The sequence below is a fragment of the Thamnophis sirtalis genome, unplaced genomic scaffold (assembly GCF_051295495.1).
Source record: "Thamnophis sirtalis isolate CommonGarterSnake01/CBP01778 unplaced genomic scaffold, rThaSir2_p1.2 scaffold_11, whole genome shotgun sequence".
In the NCBI taxonomy this organism is placed as follows: Eukaryota; Metazoa; Chordata; class Lepidosauria; order Squamata; family Natricidae; genus Thamnophis; species Thamnophis sirtalis.
In genome coordinates, this window is record NW_028261391.1 from 25,819,539 (window position 1) to 25,841,058 (window position 21,520).

Consider the following 21,520-nt stretch of genomic DNA (forward strand, 5'->3'; position numbering starts at 1 on the left):
TTTCACTGACTAATGTCAGGAGGATTGCAACACTGACAAGTCATCTGATCAAGCATTTCACTTGATCTGAATAGTAAAGTTAGTGCCAGAGGCACTTTCTTAAATATTCACCAATCTTCAGTTGATAAAACACGTTTTGCTTTGGTGATTACAGCCTGAGGCAGTTCTTGATTATTAAAAAGCTTTTTTTTTCCAGGGAAACTGTTTCTATATTCAAATATTTAAGGATAGCTGCACACTTTCTTCACTTTGCCCTGGAAGTTGCCTTTGAATTGCAGAACTGAAATTATAAATTGAAAAATTGCAGGAGAGAAAATAGAATTTCTGGCTTTACAGAATGTAAATCAATAGAAAAATCCTATGATTCAGATTAATAAAATAAAGATGCCATCACACTGAGCAGTTTTCTTGTTTAAAGAAGTGATTAGTTAATGCCGTCTTCTGAGCTGTTCTCTTGCCTTTAATAAATAATATTTAATTAAAACATTAATTATTAAAATTAATTAATATTCAAATGTATGTAATAATATGTTTAGGATATCTTCTGCATTCTACTAGCTAAGTAAGACTAGATAAGAACAAATTTACTTTGGTTGAATGATGTTGATGATTCAAAGTTATGTGAAATCACCACTAATAGTTCTTTAGCTGGTGTTGATCTTTATTTTTATTGACTTGTTCCCAAGAACCGAGGAAGTCAATACGTATTAGCATAGTATATGAATCAAGCAAAGTGCCTTTTGTGATTGACATAATTTTTGTCACATGTACAGATCTTCTAAGTGCCACCCAAGACTTTCTGGTATGGCACTTAAAAACCCCCACATATTGATAAACTTGATTGAACCTTGATTAACATTATTATTACTTTTCCCAACTCCCTATCACTCTGGGTGGTTTACAAATTGTTTAAAATGTTATAGAAAGCAAAGAGCAAAAGATAAAAAATGCAGGATAAAGCTGCCAAGAATGATAAAACCCAATGAAAACAAAAAACTCTAAAGGATATTCAGTGACCCTTCCCAAAGAGTCAAATCCTCAAAGACCTTTGAAACCCCAGTAGAATGGGAGATATTCAAACGTCAGGGTGAATGTGAACTCTGAGCATTGCTACAGAGAAGGCAGAATTCTGGATTCTGGAAATATGGCATTGTTTAGTCGAAGGAACCTGGAGCGAACCAACCCTATCAGACAGGATTGAGCACTTTCTATGGGAGGCAAGTAATACCTCTATGACATGTAGGGCTGTGAGTCATACAAGGGAACAAGCTGATAGTACAGCTCACAAAAGAGGGCCCTACATGGGCATTCTGAAGCATATCTATGCTGCTGTATTCTGGACCAGTTGAATCTTGCCAGTAGTCTTCAAGGGAAGCCTCATTGCAGTAGGCAGACCAGAAGGGATATGAGTGATTGTATGAAGTATCCCCTAATCTAGGAAATGTTGTTGGTATGCTAACAGGTACTGATTATGTGCAGTGAATGCAATTTCCTGCATTTGCACAGCACTAGGCTTAGATTTGCACAATGTCATTCCTAGTGATTCATTCTGCATATTCCTTATTATTGGCTTGCTCCCTTCCCAAAGAAAATTTTGAGCCATTGACATCTCTGTACTTCATTTTTATTTGTGGCTTCATAAATTAAAATTAGAAGATTGCCTTAAATTCGCAAAGGAAAGAACTTTCTTCCAAGGAAGCCCCATAGACATTCATAAGAGCTCTCATAACCAATATTGTAAGAATATCTGCTGATAATGATCCCATGAATTGTGGGAGTAATAGTTAAATAAAAGGGTTTATTTTAGGCAAGGGCAGATTAATTGGTGAGAAAGGAAATAATGTTAACCAGCTCATTTCTTCTTGGCAATGAATCATAAAGGTTAAGGAATCTTAACATTCCCCAAACCCAGTGATGTGTGGTGAAGCTTCTGCCTGGTGAGGCAAAAAGAAAGAAAGCGGCTCCCCCCCCCCAGCAGGCTGGAGCAAGAGCCGCGGTCTCCCAGACAGCAGCCCCAGGAGGAAACGGTGAAGAGGGGTGGGGGTGTTCCAAGAAGCCCCCTCCCCTTTTTGGCACTCCGCAAGGCCTGCCGCAACGATTCAAGAACTCACAGGTTTTAGCTCAGAAGCAGGCCGAAAGCCAAACTACAGGATTTCCAGATGGCTCTTAAAAAGCTTCAGGGAGCTAAAGATGACAACTAAATTCTTAACCTGGAACGTTAATAGCTTAAATTCACCACAGAAAAGGAAGAAAATAAATCATTATTTGAAACAATTTAAGAATGACATAATTTGCCTGCAAGAGACACATATTAGATTGACTGACCAGAAATATTTGATCAATACAAGACTTGGACAACACTTTGTAGCCTCCGCCTCGGAGAAGAAAAATGGTATAGTTATATACTTAAGAAAGGACATGAAAGCTGAATTAATTGAAGCAGATTCCCAAGGAAGATATATTGCAATAGATCTGGTATTAGAAGGGGAAAAGATGCTTTAATGGGAATATATGCTCCCAATCAACAACAAGAAAAATTTTACAAAATGCTCCATACTAAGTTAATACAGTGGGACTATAGATCTTGCATATTAATGGGTGATTGGAACGGTGTTTTGGATACCAAGAAAGACAAGAAGGGTCTTCTGCAAAATTTCCAAACGCAAGCGAAACTACCTAAGTCTTTTTTCAATATGATGGATGATATGGAGCTAAGAGACATCTGGCAAGAAAGAAATGCAAGAGAACAGGACTTTACATTATTTTCTGTTAGACATCAATCCTTTTCCAGGATTGACTTTATATTAACAACAAATGATTTGCTTTCTAGGGTAAAGAAGATGAAGATATGTTCCAGAGCTTTAACAGATCATAACCTGGTTTGGATGGAGTTGGAACTTGGGAAGGAATCTAGAAGGATTTAGAGATTAAATGAAAATTTATTTAGATATGAGAAAAATGTTAATAAATGTAAAATATTGTTGAGAGAATATTTTGTGTTTAATATGAATACGGGCACATCTATGGAAATGGTCTGGCATGCAAGTAAAACATGCATGAGAGTAGTCCTAATAAATTTAAATAGGTTACATAGATGTAAACGGGGAAAAAAGAAATGAACTAGAGGAAGAGATTAGGAAGAGAGAACAGGAGTTAATATTAAACCTAGGAGATAAGAAGATTAAAGAAGCAATTACCCTATTATGAGTGCAATTTAATATGCTGATGTCAGACCAGGTGGCTACTAATTTGTTATATGCAAAGCATAATACTTTCTGTAATGTAAATAAACCTGGCAGATGGTTAGCGTATTTGACCAAGAAGAAACAAAATTCTCGCAAAATATCGAAAATATATTATAAAGGGAAGGAGGTGTATCAACAGGATGTGATTCAAAAGGCCTTTCGTGAATTTTTTACAGGATTTTTCACGAGTGTCAAAATACAAGGTTTAGATATAGATAGATACCTGGACAAAGAAAAAATAGTAGAACCCCTTAAGGAATTATTTAATAAAATCCAATTGGAAGGGAAGGTACCTCCATCTTGGAAGACAGCTTTCATATCCCTGATACCTAAAGAAGATCAAGATCTTAGTCAACCAAAAAATTATAGGCCTATATCATTACTTAATATAGATTATAAAACTTTTACAAAAATATTAGCAAATAGGCTAATGTTGGTTATTCAGCAACTGATTCATAATGATCAAACTGGTTTTATACAAGGGAGACAAATGAGAAGTAATGAAAGACAAATTGTTAATATACTGGAATATTTGGGAAAGAATAATCAAATCTCTGCAGCGCTTATATTCTTAGATGCCGAGAAAGCCTTTGATTGAGTGAATTGACAATTTTTAATGAAAACAATGCAAAAATGCAAATAGGAGAGTATTTTCTACAATCAATTAAGCAATATATCAGGAACAAACAGCACAAATTATAGTCAATGGAAGTTTAATAGAACCATTTAAAATTGAGAAAGGTACAAGACAGGGTTGCCGCCTATCACCATTATTGTTTATTATAACCCTGGAATTATTATTGAATAAAATATGGGGGGGTCAGATGATTTACAGGGAATCAAGATTAGGCATCAAGAATATAGACTACGTGCATTTGCGGACGACTTGGTTATAACATTAACCCAACCAGAGAAATCTATCAAGATTTTAATGAATATGATTAATCAATATGGCCAGGTATCTGGATTTAAAATAAACCTAGGCAAAACAAAGATGCTAGTTAAAAATATGAACACTAATCAAAGGGAAGACTTAGAAAAAATGACAGGATGTGAAATAGTTAAAAAGGTTAAATATCTAGGAGTCTACCTCTCAACCTCAAATGGGAAACTATATAAGTATAATTATGAGCCACTATGGCATAGTATACAGGAAGAGATGAAAAAATGGGAAAAATTACAATTATCTTTGTTGGGAAGAATAGCAGCAGTGAAAATAAATGTCTTGCCTAAACTTCTATTTCTTTTTCAAATGATACCAATACTTTAAAAAGATGCAAATTTGCTAGAATGGCAGAAGGGTATTAATAAATTTGTTTGGGCAGGGAAGAAGCCAAGAATAAAACTTAAAATAATGCAAGATGTATGTGAGAGAGGAGGTTTGAAATTGCCAAATCTAAAATTATATTATGAAGCAATAGTTTTATCACTAATCAGTGATTGGATTAACTCAACAGGTGATAGAATACTTAACACCGAAGGGCATGATTTGGTATATGGTTGGCATGCTTATCTGTTATATGACAAGAAGGTGGATAAGAATTTCAAAAGTCATATTTTAAGGAATGCTATACTGCGTGTCTGGAAAAAATATCAACATAAACTAAACGATAAGATACCTATGTGGGCAATTCCCAGACATGCAATAGAGAACATAAGTATAGTACAAAAACAGGATGTAACTACATAAAAACAGCTTCTCACTATAGAAAGAGGTATATTACAGCTAAAACCCTTGAATGTCCTAACAGAGGAAAAGGTAATTCAAACATGGTTTCAATATGGACAGTTACAGGCCAGATGGAAAAAAGATCAAAAAATTGGTTTTACGCAAAATGAGGATAACTTACTAAAACAAATTAGGGATCAAAGTCAAATGCATATAAAAAGGTTATATAATGTATTAATAGAAATGGATTCGGAAACAGAACTAGTCAAAGATTGTACAATAAAGTGGGCACAAAATTTTGAAGAACCAATAATATTGGATACATGGGAAAAGATATGGGTAAGAAATGTAAAATTCACACAAGCCCAAAATTTGAGAGAGAACTTTTATAAGATGTTTTATAGATGGCATTTAGATCCTAAAAAACTGGCCTGTATGTATCCGAATTTACAACCTATATACTGGAGATGTGATTGTGTTGATGCTACATATTACCATGTATGGTGGACTTGTAAAAAGGTTAAAGCATTTTGGATAAAAATATGATGGATTATGCAAAATGTTCTTTAAAAAAGGATAAAGTTTACCCCTCAGTTATTCCTGTTAGGTATAAATACTGATTGTACTGTTATAGAGACTAACTTGATTTTGTACTTAACAACGGCAGCAAGACTGTTGGTGGCGCAATACTGGAAGAAGGAAGATTTGCCTACTATTCAAGAATGGACATTAAAAGTAACAAACTTAGCAGAGATGGCTAAAATATCAGCATATCTTAAGGACCACTCAAATGAGAAATATAAACTGGAGTGGAGAAGATGGATTGATTATATTCAAAATAAATATGGGACTAAGAAATTCCAGATAGTTTATGACTGAAAAAGCGAGGAACAATATAATCTGTTTAGAGTTAGCCTAACAAAAGAGGAGTTAAAGCTCAAATGAAAGATGATACTAACCTTCCTTAAGTTTATTTTAGAACATCTTTGTTAAAGTTTTATACCCTGTATTTGTTCTGGGAAGTCGGGGGGGGGGGAGGTTGGGGGGGGGTTGGGTTTGTGTGGGGAGGGTGAGTAAATATTTGTAAAAGCCTTTTTTTAATTTTCAATTAAAAAAACCTTTTATAAATAACTTATAAGTAACTTTCCATCTTTCATTCCTACAGTGGGATTAGAACTCAAAGTCTCTTGGTTTCTAGACCAAGATCTTAACAACTACATTAAATGTCCAGAAAGGTCTACAACATTCCATTCCCTTTTAGGTCCAGCATAGCACAAACCACTTTGAGTTCAGAGGATAAACCTCTGGAAGTTGTGAGGATCAGCATAGTGTATCTAAGGAACATCATCATCCAGAGAAGTTTGCGATAGGATGTCTAACAGATCCTGTGAACATGGAAACAAAAGTATGACCATTTCACAAGGAAGCAGACTTGTTACAGAAAAGATTCCCTGACCCCAAGGAACAGGGGAAAAGCTGAGAAAGAAACTTGGAATAATCCAACACATTACTTACAATAGGGATTAATTAAAATGTATTAACTTTGGCAAGCTTTCAAAATTCTTACTTTATACTACCAGCAATAAATACAAGATTCTGTTATTGTAACCCTATAAGAAGAGTAGTTTTAGCATCCATCCCTTTGGTTTACAGATTTGTTATGTCTTAAAGAATTGACATGCATCTTGCAAGTCTGCAAGTACCTCTCCCCTTTGCCCTCATTGCTTTTGTTTATAAGAGAACTTGAGTGGGTCAAGTCTGCAACATTTTCTCAAATTAACTTTTTGCTTCAGACTTGGATTTCTTGGCCTTGGTTTTGGCTGGTTTCTCCTACTCACCAAAATTATTCTCGCCACTCATTACAGTAGCTGGCATTTGAATTGTTCATTCTGGGTCTCATTTAATTCAGATATTCAAGATGATTCACAAACAATCTCTATACAGGTAGTCCTCCACTTTTGATCGTAATTGAGACCAGAATTATGGTTCTGATTCATGCCAGTCATTATGAGGATCATCACATGACTGACCTGATTTTATGATATTTGTTGAAGTGATCATTAAGCAAATCACCATGGTTGTAAAGTGAATGTAAAGTACCCTAAGGATGCCTGCTTCATAATAAGCAACCCAATATTGTAATACAAAAAGCAGTGATTTATTAACAGCTTCATTAGGCATTCTTCATTAGGCATTTCTTATTCGCAGCAATCTTTTTTTGCTTTCTTTATCTGCTTCTGAACTTTGTCCATGTTCCTGTCCTCCCTTCAGTCTGTGTCATAAATCACGTTATCCAATAGTTTCATTCATCTCAACCCAGCTACTGTAATCTGAGATCCGGCTCCGCAGACGCTCTGTATGGAATGTCAACACAGAGAGTTGACAGTTAATGCTATGGTTGTTAAGCAAAGCTTTTGTCTGCAATTAATCATACAAGCTTAGAGTTGCAGTAGAATATTTAGACTATAGAATCAAGTCCACAGTTGAGTGCAGGAGTTCAAATGAAAGCATTCTCAAGAGATAGTATTATGATTTCTTCCTGAACAAACCCAATGAAAGGCAACCCACTCTTTGCATTGCAGTTGGTTCCAGGACTGAACTGCTTTAATACTAAGAAATTTTCCTCTAACATTTAATCAGAGTTTGAGTTTTTCCAAATTAAGACCATTACACTGTGTTCAGTATTCTGAGATCATAGAGAAGTTATCTTGATCTTCTATGATACTTCAGATATCTGAACATTCTGTATCCCTGCTCAGTTATTTTTCACAAATCAGAGTGGGAAAAGGGAAAATGAAATGGTGATAATTCACATTCCAGTACATCTGCCACTGGAGACCAACGTGGGATCTACCTGCCTCTTCTGACACCAGGTACTAAATACCTTCCAAGTTCAATTGTCAATGTGGATGGCAGAAGGCCGTCTAGCTGCACGAATGGTCCTTATGACCTTATTAGAAAAACTTTCTGTTTTCAGCAATTTCCACTCAATCGCTAAATTGTCAAGCAAAACCATAGGGGCTCTAGATGGGCGATGGGTCTCTGACTGAGGGAGACCCTCTCTGGGGGAATTGTCCATGGTCTGGCCACCAGCAGTCTGACCAAATTGGAGAACCATGGTCGTCTGGGCCAATGAGAAGCCTCTGCCCTCCCAGAACTGGAAACCTTGAGCAGAACCTGGGAAGGTGAGAGTTCATTGTAGAGGCTAAGATATCCAGGATGCGATGGCTGAACCATTCTGACTGTTCCACAAACAGAATGGAATGCAGATGCCACTCTGTCCTGTCACTCTTGGGAAAGAAAAACATGTGCAGTAAGAATGTCTATAAATTCCTCTAAGTCCACCAGTCTTGTAGAGGGGACTAGATGACATTTGTCCAGAAAAAAATTAAACAAACCCATGGTCTCTCAGAACATGAATGTTGGTATGAAGGTCCCTTTCCACCTGCTGGTGGGACAATGTCTGAATCAGTAAGTTCTCTAGGTACCACTGGATTCGGATGGGCAGTGTCCAAAGGTAAGCAGCCAAAGCTGTTAGAACTTTGGTGAAGGTCCCTGGGACCACAGCAAGACTGAATGAAAGAGCTGCATATTGAAAATGTCAGCCTTTGTAACCAAATCTTAGATACTGTCTGTGCCTTGGATGTATAGGAATATACAGTACTGTTCTCCACCATATCATTACCAATCAGTCAGCGAGATAAAGGTACATGCAGTTGTCAACAGCAATCAGGCAAAGTTATGATGCTGATGGCAGTCAGCAATTCAGCAAAAATGAGGCAGTTTTAGTCTTTCTGGAAAGCAGAAATGGTGGCAATACAATTTTAAATGGTTTTGTCCATCTGACATGAACAAAATGGCTGGCAGAGGAAAACAAAATTGCCACAGCTGTTTTCAGGACTCTGAGGCAACCATCTGTACACCAAAATAAAGAGGCGGGAAAAACCGTTGGGACAGTGGCTGTCCATGGAGCTTTCAGACTCACGCTTTACAGGAGCAGTGAGCCTGTGAATGGCCACATTTGTCATTAGCCTCGCCATCACCTATGCTAAAAAATGCCGAAACTGCCAATTTGAAAAGCAGCGAGAGTTGTCAAAAGAGAAAGTTGCTTTAATTACTGCCTCGCTGCTGTACTCCTAAAAAAGCAGTGCAGACTGTCTCCAGAGCCCAATGGACCTGCGGTTGAAATTGAAACCACGATGGTTCATCTGCCGCAGCTATAATCAGCTCCCACCTCTGGTAATCATTAAGGAGGCAAAGTCCGGACCTCAAAGGGAAGGAAGCCTTGGCACACTAGAAACTGGGCTAATGGAGCCCCGCAGAAGAGTCTGCGGTGGTAAACTAAAAATGCGATGAAGGCACCTTGTATTGTCTTCCTTACTGAACCCCCCAAAACCCCACAATCCAGATAATATTAGAACAAATCTTTCAACCACTGAGCTGGGAGCTCAAGAGAAACTAGTCTTGCGAGCTGAAACTGAATTGAAAGACTGAGGACCATTACCAAGGAGGCATGTCTTCATACTTTCAATTCATTTAATGAGCTAGCAGGCTAGAATAACCCCATTTTGGACTCTCTCGTCAATACCATGGAGAATAGGAAGTACACATATATTTGTCTCACACATCCAAAGTCTAGCACTTCTTTTTATCTCTCTAATTGAATATGGTTTTAAAAAGAATCATTAACACATACCCAAGTTAGAAACCTGGCTGAAATGGATCTATATAATCTAGTTCCTCTACAGTGCTCTAGTTGCAGCCCCACCATTTTTGGATTGTCTCTCCTAAAAAGAGAAAATTGGAAACTGATTAAATAAGCTGGCTCTAAGGAATACTCCTCAGGAGTATATCTACCTAACTAATCCAGCAGCTCACCATGGGAAGTAGCATTGGAGTAGTTTGTACATTTGTAACATAATATATCTCATAGAACATTTTATTCATTTTTTTCTGAATCAACAAGTCAACCTGAATCAAAGATGAATTTATAGGCACTATTACACCCATTTCCTTTGACACAATCCATGCAAAATCCAATCAAGAGAAACCAAGAGGTTTTATTCATGAACTGCTACTGAAGAATTTACAATGGTCTGCAGCCAGATATTCACACTGGTTGTTTCCCAAAAGGAACAAGTTACCTTAGAAAACCTACTGGAACACATTTGACTGGTTCCAAAAGAGTATAGAAATGAATCATGACTTTTAAAGCAATCCTGAATACATCAAGATCCAAGTCTATAATTTCACATATGAAATGGTCAACAGAAGCTTTATTTTTCATTTTAAATTATTAATCATTTAATGGTTATACAAGTCCCCCACATATTCTACCAAGCTTCTCACACTTTTTCAAACAGCAGGAAACAGGAGATTCTATAACAAGTATAATAACTGCAGAATTACAGTGTCAAATTTATTGACCAAAAGGATAATGTCCCTGAAACAAATAATATAAATTGAATGAAACCGAATGAATCCAGAGCAATCATCTTCAGGTGGTATAGGTGTGTTTTCACAGGTTCTTATTTAGCCACTCGATGTAGTTGTTAGCCATTCTTTGTGCTATATTTAGAGCAAGAGGACTTGTAATAAATGATAGAACACCATGAAAAGCATTGTCAACATGTTCATGTGCTACCTCAACTCCTGTTTCCCTAAGACGGGAAACATACATGATTCCATCATCCCTCAAGACATCATATTGACAAGTCATGATATATGTAAGTGGTAAGCCCCGAAGCTTAATGTCCTCAACTAAAAGTGGTGCCAGCCTTGGATCCAGTACACCTGGATATTTGTGTCCAGTTTTGGAATTTCTATGTGATGGGTCAGTATAAACGTGGCCTTTTTTAAATCTTTCAGGTAGCCACTTACTCCAGTTTACAAATTTAAACAAATGGTTGAGCTCTGTAGGAACATGTTGGTTGGTCTCTAAAGCTTTGTAAAAAAAGTCATCTGATGGAAAATATTCACTGAGGAATTTGATTACTAATGTTTTAGGCAGAATTGGCATGTTTTTATTATCCTGAAGGGATGGCAATTCGGCATCAATAGTTTGAAGACCAGGGTACAATAAAGCTTGAATTTTGAATTTAGTCTTGACGTCAGGGTCATCTAGAATCTAGAAAAGGAAAGTATTTATTAGAAATATTTTTCCTATGAAAGATGGATTATTTAATATGTTTCATATTTCATAATGTAAGCCATTTTCTATCTTTTTTATTCAAAATTGTAAGGGAAAAACCTTAACTGATATGTTTTTCAAAGTATTTGTAATCTGGGAATTTTCTACACTAATGGCTTTTGAAGAAAAATACAAATAAAATACAAAAAGATATATTATTACATTTGCTAACCAAAGGATATCTTGAAAACTTCAGTATGTTCCAATCTTATGCATCAATGACTATAATATAACTATTCTTTATCATTACTCTGTGGAGTTTAAATGCTTTAGGAATTATTTGATTTTTTCCCAATTCATTTTCATAATCAAAATAGGCTGGATAGGGGAAAAGAACAGAGTGAGGGATAATTTAAAATTCTTCTCCTTGTAAAGTACAGGTCATGTCCGACTCAATATACTAACATTGTCCCAAAAAGTGACCTCTTATTCCCCCAAAATTATTTTTTCTTGATAAATTTTTGTTTGTTTGCCTTATGTCATTCACCACTCTTATAAATGTTAAATTTACTTTGATAGTGTTGTTGAGCTTCCTTTATTCTTGCAATGGAAGTGAAGTTACATCTTTCACTTATATTTAGGACGCTATAATTAAGTATAATCTTTATTGTCATTGTACTTAAATACAACAAAATTGGTTCCTAATGTGAAAATGCTCCATGGGAAAGTATACAGGTAGTCCTCAACTTACAACAGCTTGTTTAGTGACTGCTCAAAGTTACAATGGCCCTGAAAAAAGTGACTTATGGCTGTTTTTTACACATATAACTGTTGTGTCAAGATAATGTGATCACTTTTTGCAACCTTTTGACAATTGGGAAGTCAGTTTCACTTAACAACTATGTTACTAACTTAGGTGATTCACTTAACACTTAACAACTGTGGCAAGAAAAGTCATAAAATGGGGCAAAACTCATTTAACAATTGCCTCATTTAGCAACAGAAATGTTGGGCTCAATTGTGGTTATAAGTTGAGGACTACCTGTACTTCTCTTGAGATTTAAGACTGGAGAGAAGCCCAGATTGCAATTTCCTGGAGACAACCTCCCTCAATCCCTTTATATTAAGGTACGTAAAAGAACAACACATAGCAATTTCTCCTTTTCCCCTCTCAGAAAATTCATGAATATGCAAATATATCAAATAAAAAGTAAGACTCAGATTTGTTTGTTTGTCTTATGTTATTCACAGCTCACATGAATGTGTTAAATTTACTTTGATTGTGTTGTTGAGTTTGCGTATTCTTGAAATGGGACTGAAGTTACATTTTTCAAAATGAAATAACCATTGACAAGGTGCTATCTAGTGCATTTCCTCCTGAATCAGTTGTCTTCTTGGGCTTTGTTGCAACCATGGTAGGTAGCCTGCATGCCACTTCTTGGTCTGGGCAAATCAACAAACTAAAAATCTAGGACTTTCTTTTAAAATGATAGAAACCTAGTATTACACCTCTAATGTGAAAAGTCCCAGCAGTTGCCCTGATTGTTAATTGCTGCAGGTATTAGGTTACATGATAATTTCAGACAGTCGGGGTCCAATTAACAGACATAATTCTATGATCTTCCATTTTAAACTCCTTAGAAGATCCTGAATCTTTCAGGGTAATTAAAAATTATGACTTCCTACTCTTAGGTATATAGTGTGAAAAGCCCCAAGGTAAATAAACTAGCAGGATTTGAGATAACAGAGATCAGTAACATGTATAAATCCATTTTAGATTTATTACTTTCAAATGGGTAATTCATACCTGCTGGGTTACAGCTGCAGCTAAGCCACCTCCTGCGCTGTCCCCTGCAATGCCGATGCGACTTGGGTCTACATTATATTTCTCCAGAATGCTGCTTTGTAGAAAGTATTTTGATACTGAGTACACATCTTCAAATGCAACGGGGAACCGATATTTTGGAGCTAGTCTGTAACTTTTGGAATTAATTAAAAACACAATGAAAGAAATATATAAATTCCTTGTGTTGCTAAAACAAAATTATTGATAGATTTACACTATTGATATTAGATTTTAAAAGATGATTTTCTTCAATATAGAATTTGCTTAATTTTTTTGAATTCATGACTTACTTGTGTGCTAAATGATCAACAAAATTTATTTTCCTTTTATCGACTAATTCTATTCTGGTCTATTTAGTCAATAGAATAATTACGCTTCATTGGAGTATATGCTTTATGGAAGCTATAAGTTATGTGGAATAATATGAGACAGAATAATCTTTAACTTTGGAAAATACCATTAGCTTTTTTTAAAGCAGCTGGTAAGCAAGACTGATGTAATAATCTGTGGAAATATCCTTAAGGAAGAGAAGGAAGAACCACAAACCACAGATAAGAGATAGGAAACATCCCAGTCCACAAAAGGAATTGGGTGTGGAAAGCATCTCAGAAGGGACCATGCTGGTTCCTTAGAAAGTAAAGGAAACAGGGCGAAAAAAGCAAAATTCTGTTATTATAATGTTGCAATAAAGGTAGCATTACTATCCATAGTGTTGAGTAGTTTCCATACAAGATACAATAGTTTGTCTGGATTACCACAAAAGGTTGACAATCTCTACATTGTTATATTTTGAAATGAAGATTTTAGTTTTTTGAAATGATTTGTGCATTCCATTTTATGTATTTAAATATTATTATACCGTGTTCCAATCATATTATATTTGTTTACAATTAGCAAAAAGTATAAAAGACAATAAATTTAAAACTATATTAGCTATCCATTATAAATACAAAATAATACTTATAGCACAGTATATGCAAGGAAGTATAACTTAGCAACCAATAACAATATCTATGGCTTCAATGTTCCAGTTTGTGCTATTGCTATTCATTAATTAATTTTTTGTTTATGGAAAAAGATTAGGAAAAGATTAATGAACGAAAATGTCTCCTTCAAACACCATTCTTACTCGACAGACACCACAACAGCATTTAGTCTTTCTGATGTCCATCTTGATAAGAGGTCATAGGCTTTCATGCCTGTGAAAAATAAGTGGCAAAACATGTTATATTATTCTTGCAACACCAATACACAGTGCATGGGTCAAAAACAATATGAGACAAGTCTTTAGACTACCACAAGAGTGAGAGTAGAATGTTACCATAGAAACTAAGAAACATTAAGATCATTTTATGAATGGCAGAATTGTTTCTGCCTCGTGTTCATGTGAGGTTTGAAGTCCTAAGCCTACAAATTCTAATGAGCTGTTTTTGGTTTCTTTTAGGAGGGACTTTCTGGAAACTTTCCATGAATCTCTAATCCAATGTTCCCCAATGTTGGCAACTTCAAGATTTGTAGGTGCCAGTTCCCAAAATTCTACTGGCTGGGGAATTCTGGGAATGGAAATTAATGTTGGGAGCATCATAAAATTATTGAGGCAGGGATAAACTGCTCTAATCTCTACCATTCAGTGATCTCTTGAAATGATACGGCTCCGGATGAGGCTGCCAAAGAAGAGAAGCAAGTAGTCAACAGGGTGTGAAGATCTTTTAAAATGGGTTTTGAACAGTCCCGATGAAAATAATGGGATAAAAGCAACTTACTACTTCGTTTTCCCCTACTGCTCAGATTACATTGTAAATTAAAATTGGCAAACAGATAAACTGGCAAGAGTTAGAGAGGCTGGAAGGTGCAACCTCATCAATTTACCTTTTGACAATTGTGAATCTTGTACCTTCTATGTGATTCATTTTGTGAGAATCATCAGGATGGTTTTAAAAAACGAATCAATTAGCCAGCAACTCAAGAAGGTTGAGGCTCAGGGTTGACTCAGCCTTCCATCCTTCCGAGGTGGGTAAAAATGAGGACCCAGATTGTTGGGGGCAATATGCTGACTCTCTGTAAACCGCTTAGAGAGGCCTGAAAGGCCTATGAAGCGGTATATAAGTCTACTGCTATTGCTAAAGGTTGATATCTCTATTATACCTCAATGAAAGCCCTGTGATGTCAGAAAAAATAGATACATTTATATATTTGAGACCCACAAAGTGGAATAAAATACTTATGCTTACTTGCTGATCCTGTACACCATCCACCTCCATGGATAAAAATCACTGCTCTTTTCAAGACATGTGACTGCTTTGTAGGAATGTAAAGACGTACTGGAACATGGCTAAATTCTGTGTCTGTTACAATAACATTTTCATCAGATGTTGGTGCTGTATATTCAAACCTCATGTACAGATTTATAACATCCATATAGCGTCCAAGACCCAACTTCTCCACAATTGTGGCCTGCAAAACAAATGTTAACATCCTTTTTATTTTTTGCTTGAAAGAAATACCAGCATCTGTTGCCTTGGAGATACTCCATGAGATACTCCAAGGACATTCTGAAAGAAATTCATGGTTACAGACCCCATCATTTCAGGTACCTGCAGAAGCGAAAAACAACATGGCACTGCCAGGAGAACCAGTTTGGGGAAATGGCAGGCCTGGATCACTGCCAGTTCCAGTGACCCACGATGCCAAACTACTACTGGTTCAGACAAACTGGTCCAAACTGGTAGGAACCCACCACTGTCTCTTTCTCTCCCTCTCTATCTCCCCCTCTTTCTATGTCCACTGGCTGGCTCTGGTGAGCCAGAAGGGGGAGCATTAGTGGGAAGACCCTCCTTAAGTGGGGGCTGGGCTCAGCCAAAGTGCAGCAAAGGTGCATGGGGCACATGGGCTGACCAGCTGACGGGTGAGTGTTTTTGGCAAGGGTACTCTCGCTCTCTCAGTCAGTCCCCCAGGGTGGGTGTGTAAGGTTTGATGGATCAGCCCCCCTTTTCCAACTGCCATGAGCATCTTTACTTCTTCAGCAGATAGGTGCCCCAGCAGCTTTGACTGAAAAGTGTCCTCTAGATGGTGAAAGTCCCATGTAAGGTTTAAAGCTGAAGCCCCTTTTCTGTCATCCCATCCTGGATCCTATTCCAACTCCACCAGCTGTCATATTAGTGAGGCCAGCATTGGTCACAGTTGGGTGGGCCCAGTGTCTCAGGGTTTCAGGGTGGCATCTCCCCAAGTGAGACACTCAGCACCAACAAGGGCCAGAAGAAGCACCAGCCAGAGAGAAGGTGCTGGAGAATCACACCCTCCCCCCACTTTTCCAACTGCCCTGAGCATCTTAACTTCTTCAGCAGATAAGTGCCCCCAGCGGCTTTGATTGAAAAGTGTCCATGTGCAGAGTAATTTTTATTGTATGGTGTGCATCAAGTGTGCATCAAGCGTGCATCCAACATGTGTCTCATGACCATGAGCAAACAAGCTGTAGTGGCTGCCCACTACACCCCTGGAAAAACACATAGAGAAATAGAGAGAGGGCAGAGAGAGGAGTAGAGAGAGGGGGAGCAAGAGAAAGACATAGAAATACAGAGACATATATACAGAGAGAGGGGGGAAAGAGGGAAGAGAGAAAGAGATACATAGAGAGAGGGGAGAGAGAGAGAGAAAGGGAGAAGGAGGGAAGGAGAGATAAATACAGAGAGAGGGGTAGAGAGAGGGAAGAGAGAGAAAGACAGAGGGGGAGAGAGGGAGTGGGAGAGCAGAGAAGAGGGAGGGAGGGAGGGAGAGAGAAGAGATGTCAAAAAGGTTGTGTGGTTCCCAGTATTTTTTAACAACCAGTTTTCTGTCATAATAGCCTGTTGGGTAGGCATGGCTAGTGAGTCATGTGACTCAATGAGGGTGAGTGATGTCGGTGTTTTCTGTGGGAAATGGGTCCAAATTGCTCTTGGAGTTTTTAAGTTTGCAGATCCCTGGCCTAGTAAAATGACTTCAACTTGTACTTAAAAAGCACTGACCTAGTCAGAAAAAAAGCACAAATGTAGAAAAAGGTTTTGTAGTTGGATAAAGCAGAAGTGAACTCTCAAGAAAGATTATGAAAAGATGGAAGAAGCCCTGCAGAACTAATGATTTACTAATACTATATCTGCTACTAATAGATAAGGCAAAGAGTACTCTGGATAGGAACAAGGGGAGGTTATTATTCCTATGGGACTTTGTTATTGGACTACACATAACATTACTCTATAAATTGCACAGAAGAGCCAAGGTGGCGCAGTGGTTAAATGCAGCACTGCAGGCTACTGCTAGATCAGCAGGTCAGCGGTTCAAATCTCACCGGCTCAGGGTTGACTCAGCCTTCCATCCTTCCGAGGTGGGTAAAATGAGGACCCAGATTGTTGGGGGCAATATGCTGACTCTCTGTAAACCGCTTAGAGAGGCCTGAAAGGCCTATGAAGCGGTATATAAGTCTACTGCTATTGCTATTGCACTTGTCAAACAGGTAGAATAAACTTGGCTCAAATCAAATCACTTGCTGAAAAGGGCTGGGTATTTGTTTTCTTTCCCTTTGCAAGCACCCAAAGCAGGCATGAAATCCTCTTATGTTTTGCTATTGGTTCAGAACCAGTATGTGCAGAGCAATGTTCCCTCTAATTTTTTTTCAGTTTGGGCAGAAAAGTATAGTGTTTGAGCAGCACATTTTCATGCCTGAGCACCTGAATTTTTTTCACAGATGTCACTCAAGACAACGACAAAATCAGTGTTATATCAAATCAAACTAGTAAAATATTAAAATGAATAAAATTGTAAACGAATAAATTTAGAAATATTTGTTCAAAAGCAAACTCACTAAAATTATCTTTTCAAATACATTTTAATGAATTTCACTTGCTATACTTCATTTTAATGTATTATATGCAGTTTGCTATTTTAAATGAGTAAAATGATTAAAATCCCCATGCACAAAGTCTCATTCACATCTAACAGTTTTCTTCTATCATTAATTTGTAAACTCAAGGATTTATTGCCATTCTGTTCAACAATGCTTGCTGATTGTTTAAAAAATTGTGGCAATTTATTCCTCTCTATACAGGTGGTTTCAGTAACCTATTACTACTGAACTCTGGGAGACAATTCTGCATATAACTAGTGATAGTAACTAGTGACCCAAAATATCCAACAAAATTGCAGAGATAAACTGACAGATAGGAAGTTTAATTAGCTCAAAGCAAAAATATTCTCAATGACTTTGAAAATCCCAATGAGTTATCAAACATCATGTGATGTCAGTTGACCGGCTGGAGACTCAAAGATAGCTGAGATTACAGCCAGGAGAGGTAGAACAAGGAAGATTTTCTCTGAAAGAGAGAGATGCACGAGGAAACAGACCCTGCTTCCTGCATTTGGATTCTGTGGTGCGCACACTCTAGGTGGGAGTTTAGGATCGCTGCTGTGCCGCCCTGGATTGGCCAATGCAAGCCTCAGGTGGGTAGCCTCAAGAGAAACGGCGGCAGTGAGCCTTCTGCCTTCACTTTCTACCTCGTTGTGGAGAGGTAGAAAGCAAAGGCAGGAGGCTCACTGCTGCCGTTTCTCTTGAGGATGGGTTGCTCTCTGCGGAGCAACCCACGCTCAGCTTACTTGGTTCGTTCTGGGTTCATGACCAGCCCCCACCCCCACCTTTTGTGGGCTTTTATGTGTTAATCGAGGCACGGATGCTGGAGAGGAAGGGAAGCCGGCTGCTTTCACACAATACGTTTATCTCAGAGGCCGAATTATGCAAGTGGGTCAGAAAGAGATGGAACTTTCTTTCAGCGAGTATTGGCCAATCACTCCCTCACCCCACAATGTGGCGAATTTAGCCTTCTTAAACTTGTGTGAAGGCAGCTGTGGGCAATGTTCCCTCTAAATAATTGCTCCAGGAAGCCCGAGCTACCTCACTTCCTCAACCCAGTCACTTTGCTGCCATGCTGCATCTCAAGACTCCTGTTTAGCTGAAGGGGTTTCAATCGCGATTGTGCGGCCGCTCTGCAGACTGCATTCCGTGACCAGCAAACGACACTGTGTGGCAGTTGAAAACTGCTATGTGATGTTTACTTTCCACGTGCATGGCGGCGCAGCCACACAGCCACACAGCCGCGCAGCTTAGAGGGAACATTGGTGCGGAGCGTCCATGGTGATGTCCGCCACTACCAGTTAACCTGAACCGGGGCAGCACAGGCAGATGAAAACTGATATGCCCCAGATTCAATCCCAGCCAAAATGTTTGCACACCTCAACAGAAACACAGAAGGCTGTTCATGCAGCAGCATGCAAAAAGACTAATCCATTTCAGTGCACTGGGTGGATGTGAACAGCTAAAATGCAGAAACAATGTATATTAAACAATGAGTATTTACTCTAAGATTTCCCTATCTGGGACAACTTGTGGAGGCCAATAAAATGCAATTAAAGATTTCCCTTTCTGAATGCAGGCACAAAATAAAGTAAACAGACAAACTACATTACCTGCATTACTAGTTAAGTATTGCAATCTGGAAATAATGAGACAGTGAGAAAAAAGAGTGCAAGAATTTACTCAGTTCAGCAGACAGATACAGAAGGTAAGAAGTATCTTTCCTTCTTTCCTTCTTTCCTTCTTTCTTTCTTTCTTTCTTTCTTTCTTTCTTTCTTTCTTTCTTTCTTTCTTTTTCCCCCTAGCATTTTCTCTCAAGTGCAGTGTCTGGTTTTTTTTTTTTGATCAACCAAGATTTGATCCATTTACAGCAGGAATTGATCACACAGGTGGCTTTCATGCCTAAGGCTGGTCTAGAATTCACTCTCCTGGTTTCTAGTTTAGTGCCTTAAGCACTGGACCAAACTGGTTCTCTTGAGTGACTGAAATATACATTATATCCAATGTAGAAAAAGCATCCTGCTCAGAGTCTAATGTCCAGGAAGAAAATATTTTGTAAAAGGAAAAGTTTCTAAAATATAGAAAGGAGGTTGCTCCTAATTATATTTTTAAGATTATATCCAGAGAAAGTGTAGAAAAATACATAAATTCCATAACTCTTTCTATGGATAAACTATAATATTCAGTATATGCCTTCAGCATGACCAAGGCATTTTACAGATTGTTAGTGTTCTTATTTTTTGGTTGTTGTTTTCCCTGGCATTATCTTATTTCCCTAAAAGCACAACTTTCACCTTCAAGCAGTCTCAGGCATAAGCACGGGAAATAAATGTCTTAACTTACTGCATGGTTTAGGCTTCTAATGCTAGCATCCAAAAGGATCAGCTTCCAGGGTTCCTCCACATTCTCTGGTAAAGGCTGGTAGATATAGTAGGCTACCAAAGTTGAAGCTACCAGAAGGCAGAAGAATTTTCCTCCCATCTTTTACTCTGTCAACTTTATTCAACTCTAGGTTTTACTGTCTAACCTCAGGAGGATTGCAATACTGACAAGTCAGCTGATCAAGCATTTCATTTGATCTCAATAGTAAAATTAGTGCCAGAGGCATTTTGTTAAATATTCACAAATTTTCAGTTGATAGAACCTATTTTGCTTTGTAAATTACAGGATTAGACAGTTCTTGACTATTAAAAAGTAGTTTTTCAGATAATTTTTTTCTATATTCAAATATTTAAGGATTGCAACACACTTTCTTCACTTTGCCTTGCAAATTACCTTTGAATTGCAGAACTGAAATTATAAGTCGCATAATTGGTGGAGAGGAAGTAGAATTGCTGGATTTACAGAAGATAAATCAATAGAAAAATAATATGATTCAGATTAATAAAATAAAGATGCCATCATACTTCTCTTGCCTTTAATAAATTATATACAGTGTGTGTGTGTGTGGAAATTATATTATTCAAATATATTTAAAATATGTTTTAGGATATCCTCTGCATTCTGCTAGCTAAATAAGAGTAGTTAAGAGCAAATTTACTTTGGTTGAATAATGATAATGATTGATGAGGATGGATGAGGATTGATGATGATGATGATGATGATGATGATGATGATGATGATGATAATGATAATGATGATGATGATGATAATGATAATGATTCAAAGTTATGTGAAATCGTCACTAATAGTTCTTTAGCTGGTGTGGATATTTATTCATATTGACTTCCGCCCAAGAAGCAAGGAAGTTAATACATATTGGCATAGTATATGCATTGATTCAAGCAAAGTGCCTTTTGTGATTGATATACATTTTGTCAAATGTACAGATTTTAACAGATTTATAGAGTTGGAAGGGACCTTGTAGGTCATCTAGTCCAACCCCCCTCTCAAGCAGGAGACCCTACACCATTTCTGACAAATGGCAGTCCAATCTCTTCTTGAAAGTCTCAAGTGATGAAGTCCCCACAACTTCGGAAGGCAAGCTCTTCCGTTGGTTGATTGTTCTCCCTGTCAAAAAGTTCCTCCTTTTTTCTAGGTTGAATCTCTCCTCGGTCAGTTTCCATCCATTATTCCTTGTCTGGCCTTTAGGCGCTTTGGAAAATAGCTTGACCCCCTCCTCTCTGTGGCAGCCCCTCAAATATTGGAACACTGTTATTATGTCTCACCTCATCCATCTCTTTACTAGACTAGTTCCTGTAACAGTCCTTCATATGTTTTAGTCTCCAGTCCCCTTACAATCCTGGTTGCTCTC

At 37.7% G+C, this 21,520-nt stretch overlaps 1 protein-coding gene across 1 annotated transcript; it reads right to left on the minus strand.

Annotated features, from left to right (window-relative positions):
• Window positions 1–10,185: 10,185 nt before the first annotated feature.
• On the minus strand, window positions 10,186–20,263 carry LOC106550531 (arylacetamide deacetylase-like). The gene is made up of 5 exons (XM_087725379.1): window positions 20,110–20,263; window positions 15,122–15,344; window positions 14,020–14,089; window positions 12,852–13,023; window positions 10,186–11,041 (listed from the first exon to the last, which is right to left on the minus strand). Exons 1-5 carry the CDS (start codon window positions 20,245–20,247, stop codon window positions 10,433–10,435), a joined length of 1,212 nt encoding a protein of 403 aa, XP_087581505.1. The 5' UTR covers window positions 20,248–20,263; the 3' UTR covers window positions 10,186–10,432.
• Between the last annotated feature and the right edge of the window lie 1,257 nt (window positions 20,264–21,520).

Bases quoted from the DNA above. Each gene is read 5' to 3' on its own strand.
- LOC106550531 (XM_087725379.1), bottom strand. From the start codon at position 20,247: ATGGGAGGAAAATTCTTCTGCCTTCTGGTAGCTTCAACTTTGGTAGCC. The intron at 15,345-20,109 runs GTAAGTTAAGAC...TTTGTTTTGCAG, and splicing joins TTAGAAGCCTAAACCATGCA to GCCACAATTGTGGAGAAGTT. The intron at 13,024-14,019 runs GTAAGAATGGTG...TAATTCCAAAAG, and splicing joins GCTGTTGTGGTGTCTGTCGA to TTACAGACTAGCTCCAAAAT.